This window comes from Penicillium psychrosexuale (genome assembly GCF_028828465.1).
Source record: "Penicillium psychrosexuale strain IBT 29551 chromosome Unknown utg000002l, whole genome shotgun sequence".
In the NCBI taxonomy this organism is placed as follows: domain Eukaryota; kingdom Fungi; phylum Ascomycota; class Eurotiomycetes; order Eurotiales; family Aspergillaceae; genus Penicillium; species Penicillium psychrosexuale.
The window spans coordinates 2,335,388-2,348,528 of NW_026643187.1; the positions used below are offsets into that span (position 1 = coordinate 2,335,388).

At 49.8% G+C, this 13,141-nt stretch overlaps 3 protein-coding genes across 3 annotated transcripts; 1 reads left to right on the forward strand and 2 right to left on the reverse strand.

The window, feature by feature from the left end:
* Positions 1-644: 644 nt before the first annotated feature.
* N7518_002042 (sodium/calcium exchanger protein) lies at positions 645-3,801 on the reverse strand (the record flags this gene model as incomplete). Its single annotated transcript, XM_057182970.1, has 2 exons — positions 645-3,518; positions 3,595-3,801. 2 exons carry the CDS (start codon positions 3,799-3,801, stop codon positions 645-647), a joined length of 3,081 nt encoding a protein of 1,026 aa, XP_057044420.1.
* Positions 3,802-4,358: 557 nt separating this feature from the next.
* On the forward strand, positions 4,359-7,048 carry N7518_002043 (condensin subunit BRN1; the record flags this gene model as incomplete). Its single annotated transcript, XM_057182971.1, has 3 exons — positions 4,359-4,432; positions 4,482-5,049; positions 5,105-7,048. 3 exons carry the CDS (start codon positions 4,359-4,361, stop codon positions 7,046-7,048), a joined length of 2,586 nt encoding a protein of 861 aa, XP_057044421.1.
* Positions 7,049-7,743: 695 nt separating this feature from the next.
* Positions 7,744-9,307, reverse strand: N7518_002044 (uncharacterized protein; the record flags this gene model as incomplete). Its single annotated transcript, XM_057182972.1, has 2 exons — positions 7,744-8,781; positions 8,831-9,307. The coding sequence occupies 2 exons, from the start codon at positions 9,305-9,307 to the stop codon at positions 7,744-7,746; spliced, it is 1,515 nt and encodes a 504-aa protein (XP_057044422.1).
* Positions 9,308-13,141: the final 3,834 nt, after the last annotated feature.

A 13,141-nucleotide genomic window follows, 5' to 3' on the forward strand; every position in this document is an offset into this window, starting at 1 on the left:
ACCCGTAAGTCATGGAGAATATCTGTACATACTATGTATTGGGTTAGATTGAGTGATAAGGTTGCTCCCGTCTGGAGCCATGGAAGTGGAGATGAGTACCCCACTAGGTACGGAGTTGGAAGGAGTACGGAGTGTAAGCTGTTTGGTTGGCTTGGCATAACTACTGGCCAGGGCAATTCTCAGTGGGGGAAGTTGTGACTATTAGATGGCGCTTGCTTTAGGTTAACACGCGTTATGAAGTTATTCAACCTTGGAAGAGGCTGGGGCATATGTAGTAATTCAGCTAAAATAAGGCATTCTGGCATCAAAATCGCCCTAAAGGAGATTTTGAACCCTCGGAGTTGGAAGCTGCAATAGGATACACCCCAAGCTATGAGACACCAGTAAAACCAAATGTATAAGCTGTTGTATACAGAAACTCGGAGTTGAGGATGCATTTCGTATGTCATAGCCCTTTCATAATTATTTCGCATACAAAAAGACTGTACTATTGGCATGCGATGAGCTGTACATTGCAAACTGGAACGCAGAAAAAAAAAACACCGACACAATGACTGACCAATACCAACTCCAAACCAAACCAACATAACCGCTAGACCAATAAGTCGCATTCTTAATTGGTGCGTACATCTTCCAACACCAATTCATAAGACAACTTCCGCAATCACATTGCCTAGGGTACTCACACACCATACAGCGACAAGACCCCACCCAATCCGGCGATCCATTCTCCAATTGTTCAAAGGAACAACAATCAAGAGCCCAACTAGGATAACCAGAAGCGTCGCGCCGCTGATAACAAGCACCTTGGAGATGGCGATCTCATAGGGGGCCTGCACAGGAGCGATACCCTGCAGCGCCTCATTGTGTCTCTGGTTCCCGCCATTGATGGTCATATACAGACCACCAAGACCGATACCGAGGAGGATATTGAGCATTGGTCCACCGAAGCAGGCGCTCAAAGCCATGACTGGATATCCGAGTCGGGCGACTGTGATATCAGCGACTAGATCGCCTAGCGAGTTTCCGACGGCGAAGACGGTCAATCCAAGTAGGGAATCAGAGATGTTGAGGATAACTCCGATGGTTTTGAGGAGAGAGACAACTTCTGTAGCGATCGTCGCGATCCAGGATATGGCGACTAGGAAGCCAAGTAGGGAGAGGAAGGGCCGCCATTGCGGTGGGAGGCCGAGGATGTCGGTTTGGGATGCACGCGGGAGGAAAGGGATGGAAAGATCTTCACTGGGACGTCGGTGGTTTCGTTGACGGCGAGTGCTTATTATCAGGGCTGTGAGACAGACGGAAGAGAATAAGAGGGAGACAAGGGAGGGGAGGATGAGATTGCGCAGCCGACGATCTTCGTCCACGGTCGTCCAGGTGATGAGCACGGCGAAGAAGGGGCCTGTGAAAAGCTGGATGGAAACCAGCCAGCGATTCCAGTCCTTTGTTGGTACAGGATGCGCAGAAGGTGAAGCTGGCCTTGGCACTGCCGGGAGTTCCGAGTCCCATCGCGGACGACCAGTGTGTTCATGAAAGGACTTTCGATGGTGGTGCGTTGGCGGCGCATTAGAAGCTGACCCGGCGTAGTCATGTGCCTGGGCCATAATCACTGGACTATCGGCTGGAAGTCTAACCCTTGGGGAGGGATGGTCTACATCGCTGACGTCCTGAATAATCACCGAGGGTATGGGGTCCAGTTCCACCGACTCTGGTGCCTCTGGCTCAATGACGGGGACCGTTATGGTAAGAAGCAGCACACTAGGAGCTGCGATAATACCGAGCAGTCGTTCCCAGACATTTTTAGACTTCCAGCCCGCCAGGGTCGGGAAGAGCGTGCAACCAATCTGCTGGGGAGGGGGGATCGAGTCAGGCCACCAATTCCTCAGGTATTTGGGAAAAGGGACGCCTACATGAGCGAAATCGTCATACCCGTCGTGAACTTGTAGCAGTTCTAACTGACTGGCTGAATTTGGAAGTCGAATGCTGGGTGGTCGTGAGAATTCCATGGAGGGTATATCAGTATACAATGGGAAGGGCACTGAAGGGCTTTCTAACCCAAAGCCTGAATGACGGCGCGTCGTATTGCCCCTGGGAGATACTGACATTGGGGACCGTTCATTTATCCCCCCGTTGTTGTAATTGGGGGAATTAAAAACGTCTGATGGGGCGAGCCGGTCAGGAGTTTGAGGACTTGGCGACCGATTCGCACGCGACACATCCAGCGTCATCCCAGTATCAATTCGAGGGAGATGGCGCGACCGCATGGCTTCTTGTCCCGAAGTATCCTCAAAAGAAGGTCTGCTCACTGTAAGCAGTGGACCCTGTGTTGGTCGGGGCTCCAAAACACTGGAGTCAATTTTCAAACCCACGGCATCGTTCGCCGATACAGCTCGAACTCGAGAGGAACCTGCTGCACTAGACGGCGACAGGCGGTCGTTAGTGGCAGATGGTCGACTGGCGCGAGGATGCGATGCCACTGAGCGCGTGTCAAAATCGGACTCGTAGTCGTCTGAATAGCTGTTCAGGCTTATTGACGTATTGCGATTCGTGTTTCTCGATTTCTGCAGCGAGTGTAGAACAGACTGAAATTCTAATGCCCCGACAAGACTTGCCCGAATGGGATTCATTGTATTACGCCTCGCTCGCATGGGCCGATAGACGTGCATGTTATCACGAATCTCGGCCAAGTACCGGTTTCGTGTTTCGTCATCCTCCTCGTCCTCCTCGTCATCTTCTTTCCATAGAGGAACAGCCTCAGCACGCTCCAAAATATCAAAATCCTCAGTTGAGGCTCCGCGGAGCAGACTTCGTGACTCTGACGCTACACCGGGATCGTCGTCCTCGATGGTCTCTTCGATCTCCAGCTCTTGGTTTTCCGGTATATGAAAGTGAGCTCGCGCTGCGAGGTCTCTCTCGTGCTTTCTGCGTCGCCGTACCATATACCAGTGCCACGTTACCACCATTACGACATAGAAGGCGTACAAGCCTACCATCGCAGCTGCCTCCCATACATGAAGTTTCCCATCGGCCAACAAAAACATGCTGAAAACGACGGCCACTATGAAGTAGCCCACGTCTCGGACGAAACTTCTCCGCGCGACCTTGAATGGCCGAACTAATGCCATGGAACCCGCGACAACGGACGTGATGAAAGTGGCCGCGCCGATTAACTCACCGATTGCCAAGCTCCCACTATTCGACCGCATGGCGGCGAAAGTGGAAAACACATCAGGACTTCCATTGCCAAATGCGAGGAATGTCACGCCAGTGAGACTCTCGCTCAATCCTAGAATGCTAGCCAATGTACTCAGATCGATACACAAGAAATCGCTTGCCGCGATACCTATGGTACTGAAGAGCATCGATAACCACAGGATCAATATCGCGAATGCTACCGGTTTTGCATTGGCCAGCCCGCAATAGTAAAATTGAAGGTAGGAGATTAGACCATCCTCGTGATCGGGGCAGTTGGCGCGGACGTATGCACACTGGTTTTTGACGTTGCGGACTAAGCGACACTATCATCGTGTGACAGAACATCAATTAGCCTTTGGCACCATCTCACAGAGAAATGATTCGGGAAGGTTAAGATACCTCTAGTTCGCCCTCTCGTTTGAGCAGGTTTATATACAGCCCTGTACCCGGTTGCGCAAACTGCCCATGTTCATTTGTAGTACCAGTTAGGAACCAACTCGTTATTGCAATAAGTGTAAACACCAACAACGTGGTGTAAAATGGTCGGATTGAATATCGTGGCTTCCGGACGGCAGGCTGCAGGAAGGACAGCAGCTGGTTCATCATGACGAGAAGTATGGCGGCATCGTGAGCCGAAGACTTTGGATGCTGTAGACAAACTTATGCCGGAAATATCAACGTTGAAGACTCAATGCATGTACAATATATACCTCACGCATCCAACAGATGTGGGTTTGTATATGGCACGGTGAGTGCGGTGAGTGCGGTGATGTCAGCTGAGAGGAGCTGTGGCGGAGCTCGGGAGTGGGCCAATGCACTTAGTCCGCCGATCGTTGTTGCACTGAGGAAACAGGTTAAGAGGGTCGATCGCAGATAGGGTTGTAACTAGTCCAAGATAAGAGGGTGAGAAAGGAATTGGCTGTTGAAGGTTCAAAAGGATAGACCGAAGCTAAGCCCAGCTTGGGTACAAAAGTAATACCTGATATTCCAGGCATTCATGGTCCAGGATTACGTGATAGATAGTGCGTCACCGGTACATCTAGACCACCGTATGTTTGTTGACTTCCCCATTTGTTTTGTCTCATCGACATCAACCCCTCTCTCCATAGAACTTTCCATTTCAACGCTGTTATCGCCATCCCCTATCGGGGGCAACCGCAACCATGCCGCGTGTCGCAAACAAGGTACATCGCCGCTCTAACGGCAACTCGACCCCGCACAAAAACACACCGGTCAAGTACGGATCTGGATATCTCCTGGTTATCGCATTGAACTAATTATATCAGGATACCCCTCAACGACGATGAGGGCGAGAAGGCAGCGCGTATGGAGGCTCGTCAAGCACTTCATGATCGCCAAATGAGTCAGATTAAAGCGGCAGTCAAGACGCCTATGCCACCCCGTCGGTACACCCTCGATCGTGAAGAGAGCGACAGTCCCGTAACTCCTCGAGCCTCACATCATCGCAGTCGCATCAGCGACGTCAATGGCCGTGCAGTGACACCGATGAAGCGCGTGCCTATCTTGGCCAATTTTGAAGAGTGGATGAAGATGGCGACCGATAACAAAATCAATGCGAATAACTCCTGGAACTTTGCGCTGATCGACTATTTTCACGACATGTCATTACTGAAGGAAGGAGATGGTGTAAACTTCCAAAAGGCTAGTTGCACCCTTGACGGTTGTGTTAAAATCTACACCAGCCGAGTGGACAGTGTTGCAACAGAGACAGGGAAACTTCTGAGTGGACTGGCTGATAGTCGCGACAAGAGAGGGCGCGGGGAGGAGGATGCAGAAGATGGCGATGAGGATGAAGAAGGCGAGGATGGTCAGCCTCGCAGGTCGCGGAAAAAGGTATGGTCTATACGGTGTCAGAGATTTGGGATTTTGACTAACTAGATGTGTCTAGACACGTTCCCATGAGGCTACCCTCGCGCCGTCATTTTCGTCATTGCAACTAAAGAAGTTCGAGCTAGAGTTCGCCGTGGACCCTCTATTCAAAAAAGCATCGGCAGACTTTGATGAAGGAGGCGCCAAAGGCTTACTTCTGAACCACCTTGCTATTGATAGCCATGGAAGAATTGTTTTCGATAGCAGCGACGATGCTGTGGACGATAGTGCAAAAACCTCCGAAGATGACCGTCAAGAGTCTACGGATCCTGACCAGCAGACCGATGACCAAGCAAAACCAAACCAGAAACCCGCAAGCGACACATTTGAGAATAACACGGAGATCGACCTTGCTACACTAGCAAGCCGATTTTTCCCAGATCTAGATCGCCTAGATGAACAAGATATTTGTCCATCGCTTAAAAACCTCGACTTGGGTGACCCCAGCGGGTCGCTGGATCTCCCTCTCCTCAAAGCGCCAGAGGAATGGCGGCAAGACAAGATGGACGAAGATGGACGAGCACATGATGACCCATCTGGTATCATGCTGGACGACGACAACGCTGTCGGGTTTGATGACGATGATGCTACCCTAGCCGGATTTGATCTCAGCGGCGACACTGGGTTTGGTGACGGAGGAGAGGTATGGGCTCGGGAAGCCGCCTTGGAACCAATGTTGAATGTTCACCGGACCACCCACGATGGGGATAATGATGGTGAGGGTGACGATGGCAATGAAGACGCATATGCCATCTCCATGTCTCATCAAACTAATAGTCACGACCACGAGAATATTCTTAGCTACTTTGACAACGCGCTACAGAAGAACTGGGCTGGCCCAGAGCACTGGAAGATTCGAAGAATCAAAGAACATGCCACACCCGCTACGTCGGCGCCCAAGCAGCGCAAAGAAAAAGAGCCCTTTGAGATTGATTTTGCTGCCCCTCTGGATCCTGCTGTCGCGGAATTGATATACACCCCGGCCAGCTCCAACTCCGCCGTTTCATTACCCAAGACGCAGTGGAAAACAAAGGGTCGCAACCTTCTTCCCGATGACAAGCATTTCAACTCCCGTAACCTACTCACATTGTTCCTCAAGCCAAAGGCAAAGATGGGCTCAAAGAAGATTTTGGGCAAACGCCGCCGGCAGGACTTGACGGCTGGTAATGGAGACATGGACGAGGCATTCTGGGCAAATCGCAAGCCGGAAGAAAACGCCGGCGAGGAAGGTGCTGCAGGTGCCTATGATGCCAATTTCTTTGCTGATGACGATGGTCTTGCTTTCCCGAACGGCATGGATCTCGATGACGACGACAATCTACCATTCGCGGATGCCCGGGAGATGCTCTCTCCGCCAGCAGACGGGACTGCAGGCACATCGGCTGGAGAAGCAGGTGGAGCAACTGGACTCAGCGCGCTCTTGAATATGGTTGGCGCCACGCCTGGCCGACCGGGAGCTGGTGGCTACGGATCGCAATTGGTGACACAAGGCGGTCGTCGTGCACGACCAGACTACGTGGCGTATGCACGTGTGGCAAAGAAGGTTGACGTTCGGCGTCTTAAAACCGAGATGTGGAAGGGCATGGGCGAGCGCCTGGTTGATGCCGTGGACTTCGCCTCAGCTTCACAGCCAGGAGCCGTGTCCAGTGATGCTCCGACCGAACCCGAGAGTGAATCGGATGCCCCTGTCCCGCCTACACCCAAGGGTGAGAGCCCAGAGCAGGTGGGTGGTCGGCTACGGTTCACGCAAATTATGAACTCCCTCAAGGAAGTCTACCCGGCTGAGACTCTACGCGATATCAGCACCTCATTCGGGTTTATTTGTCTTCTGCATCTTGCCAACGAACAGGGCCTCGTGCTGGAGAGTGATCTTAGCAAGATGGGCAATGATGCGGCTACCCTAGAGGAGATCTTCGTAAGTAGGGATACGCACGCTATCATCGAAGAGGGAGGAGGGATGTGAAAGCTCGTTTTTTGGTTGCATGTACAGTTGACGCGGGTAGAAGCATTACGATATGCATGTTGGTCACGAGTGATGAACAGGACGGTGTGACTTGGTAGATCCTTGCGGCGTTATGGTTCTGCTTTTTCCTGTTCGCAGTGAATGGCGCTCTTGGGTATTTTCGCCTCCTGGAATTACTTCTTTTGTTTTGATGAATTTAAAGAAGTTCATATACTTTCTGGTATAATGCTTAAATGGTCTCAAGTCAAAGTAGGATTAGTTTGTCACCTTAGTGTTGTATGCCGACACGAACACTTGCCGATGCTAGGATGAAAATCTGAGGAGCACATTCATATGTATCATTGCAATATATTCATTTGTTGGACAAAAATCAAAAATAGAAAGAGAGTAAATACACAACAGTGTACCAAAGTCCAAATAGGTATCTGTATCTCACACCAAGACTCCACGCGTCCTAGGGTGTACATTAAACTCCATAACGAGGAGAGAGCAACAAAAGAAGGTTGAACATATGTCCGATTGTGAAGCAGATCGACCGAAGATGACGACCTGAATTATAGTTTTGGGATTTTCCATGTTTTTTTTTGTATTTTCGTTGTTCCTGAGCACTTTCATTCCCCACCAGGGAAAATGGAATCGAAGCAAAACACCCTAAGTCAAAAGATATAAAAAGACAAGCTTGCAGTCATCCACATTTATTTGCGTGCAGGGGCCGGGTACGCCGGGACGGTGGAAGCCTGATAGGCGCCGGGAATCGGCACGGAATCGTAAGTGCACTCACTGGGAGGAGTACCCCTGTTCATAGGCGGACTCTGGCGCTGGCTGTGAGGAGGTGGCGACGGCGAATAATGAGAAGGAGGAGCAAACTCCTCCTGGGCAGTCTGGGGGGTTGGCTGCTGGACCTTGATAGGAGGCGGCTGGAGTTGGAACGACGGGGTAGGCCGGGTAGGTGAGCGCGGCGAGGCATACTGAGTAGTTTGGGGTTGAGCCATGCCCTTCTCAGCAGCCGAGTAGGGGTCCACAGGGCCGACGGCGTAGATTGGGGTCTTTGGAGGGTAGGAAGTGAAACCTGTGAAGCCGGGGGTGTTCGGGGCAGATTTCAGGCGCAGTTGTGCGAGATATAGATCTGAACGGGCGTTGTCACGGGTGTCCATGGACTTCATCAGCTTGCGCTTGCTCCAGACGCGGTAGAAGACTACCACGTAGATCAGGATAACTAGGATTTCGATGACGATTTCGATGATGGCACAGACGAGGCCCCAGTCTTGTAGACGACAAAGGAGAGCATAGTCGACGCTGTTGTGGTAGATCTCCTCGCGGGTGTTCTGCGCGCAGGACCATCCCCACATGTCCTTGGTGTTCCCTGTGGATTTCGAGTGCTGGTAAACTGCCGCGCCGACGACCCACATGATCAGATTCACGGCGAAAAAGGCGATCGAGAAGCTGGTGTAGTAGACGGCGGCCTTTTCGGCGCGTCCGTGGCCGCCCTTTCGGTAGGCCCAGAACACGATGAGACAAGCGACTAAGGAAACGCAGGACATTCCCAGAAGGAGATACTGAGCCCATGGGTTGGTTCCCTCTGCCCAGGCAGGAAGACTGTTACGAGTCGGCAGGTGCTTGGTTGCGTTGAAGACAGTCAATGTCACGGCTAGCAGAGACAGCACAATCAGACTGCAACCGAAATTGACGCAACGCAGGAAGATCTTGGCGATTCTGACGCGGAGTTTGATTCTCTGGTGACGATTAGTAAATAGTATCGATTGGCATCGTGGGCTTTCTTACCAGGTCTCGAGCATTCTCGACTTCAGCCTTCTTTTCTTGCTTCTCAAGCATGTACTCCTCGCGGAAAGTTGGACTGAGCGGATTCAACGACTTGGCCGTCTGCGGCACCTTCAGGTCAGGTCGGAAAGGCGACATTGGCACCTGGTCATTCGCATGCTCATTGTTCGCTGCCACATAACCGAATCCCACATCTCCAACATCTCCCTTCGCCTGAGACTTGGGAGGGTCGGCGAAAGGTGATTGTCCAGCTTCTGTGCGATCGATGGGAGAGTGAATTGATGTGGCCTCGGCGAATCGAGCAGTGCGCGGGCTCTTGAGCGAGGCATTGCTCGTATCAGAGCCGCTGCGAGTCTCTCGCACGGTGTGTTGTGGTGGAGGACCCATTGCACTGTGGTAAGAGGCACGGGTGAGATCTGTAGGAACAACTGGCTCGTAGGTCAGAGGAGAGTTGTCTCGGCTATCGTCTGATACCGCCATTGAATGGATGAGCAATGCAGGCAAATAAATCAAACAATTAGGTCAAGAGAACCAGCTCTTGACGACCACTGGACTGATTGTTGGGAATAGAACGACCCTAAAGTCCATACACCAAGAATCACAAGTGTGGTGGGACAACGGCTGAGCTATATCACCGCTACCGTGTGCGAAGCCTGCGTACACGAGTATTAAGTAGCAGATGATCGAAAACGAAAAAAAACGAAGATAATCAGAAAGTGACAGGAACCAGCCTGGGCACCTAGAATATCAATAATGTTCGAGTGCAGGCATGGCCCGAGAGGCGGGGGACCAAAATGCAGGCTTTTGATTCTCATCACTCGAGTTGGGCCAGCGTAAGCGCCGAGGGGGAATTTGCAACAGCGACCAGGGACATGATTGGAAGACGCAATGCCTGTCAAGCCCTCTTGCTGCAAGTGCACTGTACCTCGATGCTTGAGAGGGGAGTGTGACTGGACGACGGGAGTGATCAGCCAAGCTTGTCACGGTGGAGTAACGGGCCAGTGAGATTGTGTAGCGGCCATGCTCACTCCTCACGATGCACGTCCATCACCTCCATCACCTCCAGCCCGGCGCTAATCCGCCGATCGTCCAACCACACAGAATGTAGAACCGCTCTACTCCGTAATAGTGTGTGAGATGAATGAGCGGTCCGAGGGAAGATGTGACTGGAGGTCAACCCAAAATAGAGGTCCAGTCACATACGTCGATTAAGCACACTTGGATGTTGGGATGTTGGAGAGGGGAAAACACCGAGAGGGGTCTGTGCACGCTCTGCTATTTTTGCCTTGAAGCAGACCGTGTCACACTCGTGATAGTGATAGTGATAGTGCCCTAGCTCATGCATATGTCTCAATCCATGCCGAGTAGCTTTTCTGGGGATCTCTCCAGTATTCCGTCTTATTTTTATAGAAAGTCAATTGTCCACTTATCTTGTCATACCCTATTCCCGTCTTCCCCAAGCTCTTCGATCTTAATATAGAATCTGCCGAGTTTTATATGATGAGCACGATAGTAATTCCTATGTGTGAATACCAAGATAGGTAGCCGCCCGGACGGGAACGCCATTTAGTTAGCTGCAGATGTGCATATCACGTCAGCCCAGTCAAGAGGTACCTCAGTATCGGTATCCTTGCACTCCCCTTCGCATTCTCTTCTCTTATTACCTCCAGTTTCTCCCCCTCTATCAATGTCTGTGAGCTGCATGAAGAAAACAAATCCAGTGAATCTGTCGCTTTCAGTCAACTACTCCGTAGTCATATCACAGCCATATATCGAATATCTGTATGATGGGATGCTCCATAAAGGAACGGTTTAACCGCCGACGAGAAAGGCGCCAAGCTCGCAAGCAACTGATGTTGTCTCCTTCATCACCGAAAGAGATAGGTGCATCTATGATAACTGGCTGGCCAAAAGAAGCCAGAGTCAATGATCTCAAATTAGAATTGAAAAGCGCCTCTGATATCATGACTGGGCAAAGAAATACCGCCAATAAGATTCATCATAAGAGTACCATCAACACTCTGATCAGTAAGGGCCGTTTCATGTTGATGGCTAATACATGGCCCCTGCCCAGGTGCGCATTCCAGGACATATTGTTACAGTACGTACTTCCGGAATTCAGTATCATCACCTACACTCTTTAGGATTATACAATTATATTATTTGTAAATCGATAGGGCTCCAATATGGAACGCCCCAGTGAACATACTTTCTGATGCGGAATTTTGACAATCGTGATCTGAACAGAGAGCTTCTAGCCACCCAAGAAGGATTCAGTATCCGAGATATATGCTGGGGAGTTTGTAGATTTGGGGAGTTGAATTCGGCCCCATTGGGTAGACTATATAAAGCCAAGATACGGTTAGAGACGGTATGATTCGTAGGCGCATTAAGTTAGCCCTGGAGTTGCTGTCAATTACCTGAGAGATCTTATCTTTTGTACGATCTGAGCCATTTCGGATTGATCTGCCGGATTCACGCCATATTGTGCCGGTGTTGCCAATACTGAATCCAGAAAACCGAAAATCTGTTTATTCTCGTTAGATGTATTGCTCTATACGATACCTCTGGAATAACGGAGTGGATTTGGGTTACCTGGGATCTTTTCCAAGTATAACCAACTCTTAGATCCAAAGAGCCACCACACGCCGGCAATATATTCTCTGAGAACGTGCTCGGGGCAGCCGGGCCCATACCCCCTGGTGTAACGTGCCAGGTCTTACAAGAAAGAGTGCATTTAATTCAAAATAACTAAGATGAGGAGAGAAAGAAGAAGTAAGTTGCGAAGTGGGAAGCAGCCAGTTATTATAGCTGACCACTTTGCAAGCGTTGCAAACAACCAACCTTCTCGCTTAGCTACTAACAAGCAATCTATGGAATGCAAACTAGTAAACTATGCAAACAGTAAGCGAGCAAGCAAACATGAAGCATAATGATAGCGATCCATGTGGATCGTGACATACCTAGGCGGTTGCCCGAGCGGTTAACAGAGCAGTTTCTCAAGCAGTTACATAAGCGGTTGCTTAAGCAGTTTCTTAAGTAGTTGCTCAAGTGATTGACGATGAAGTAGTTAGTAATGATATGACAAAAGGGACTTAATTTTATTAGTGGTTTACATACAAATTGTAGGTACCTACTGTCTTACTACTATCATATGGCAGGAAATATGCTAATTGTGAATGCGGTACTGAAATTACAGGCAGTGGGGAGAATAAGCCAGTAAGAGGGTGGCTTTGCGTAGAATTAGAAGTTGGAATCAGTCGCCTCGCTCTGCAACGACTATCTGGAGACCTTAGGCCGTCGAGATCCCTAGTATATTAGAGACTAAGAAAGCGAGCCATGATGTAGACGATGAAGACTGCGAGATTGCGTCCTCGAAACTGTTGAGAACCCACTTCACTGAACGTAAGCATCCGAAGTAGAGTCTTATAATCGTTTCATCACTGAAATTCTCTTCCGTATGTCTGATATTTAAAGATGACTTGTCTAAAAAAAGACTTTGACGTCATCAGTGGCGAAAAAAGCCGCGCATTTTTTATTGCACCTAGCAAGCATAAGAGACCGATAGACCTCTTGCTGTCAAATTGGATACAGATGCTGTATTTGCAGTCTAATGAGACTTACTGAGCTCTTCAAATGCCAAGGTTGTAATGGCAACATGTGCCTAGGAATACTTAGAAACACCCTTGAAGTGATTAAAATACAACAGCCGGCATTGTGAGAGAGGCGACTTAAGAGGTGGAGTGTTGCCCACGGAGGTGATGAGCAGGCAGCAACTGTGTTCCATTGGCGGGATTGCTTTGGGACAGTGGCCAATCATGTCGTACCTCAAGCATACCCTAGGTAATGAGACATGAGTACTCCGTACAAGAAGCAGTATTAGTTGGGGTATCTCCCAAATTTACAAGAAGAGTATTATTCCAGAACTATTTTAAAATAGTCTATAGTTGGTCTTGGCATTAGGGTGGCGAGACCGATGTTCAGAAGCAGGATCAGGAGATATTGTCCGTGCCAAACCTCAACAGCCCCCGGACCCCGTTTCTAACGTATCCATGGATGTTCTAATATAATTGGCTGACTCGAGAAACAATGATACCAAAGAATGACACCTGCTATGATGGGCAGGATACATTGACAGTGATAAAGTTCTCAGCAGAGGGGCTTGAGGGAGTGGCAAGAGTGGCAACTGCGTGAACATCTATTCTACGAGGAGAAGACAATGTTTAGGATGATAATTTGCACGAGAATATATGGGAAGTAGTATCTGTTATAAGAGATGATGTAGTTCACGCTTGATCTTAACGCTACCGTCGG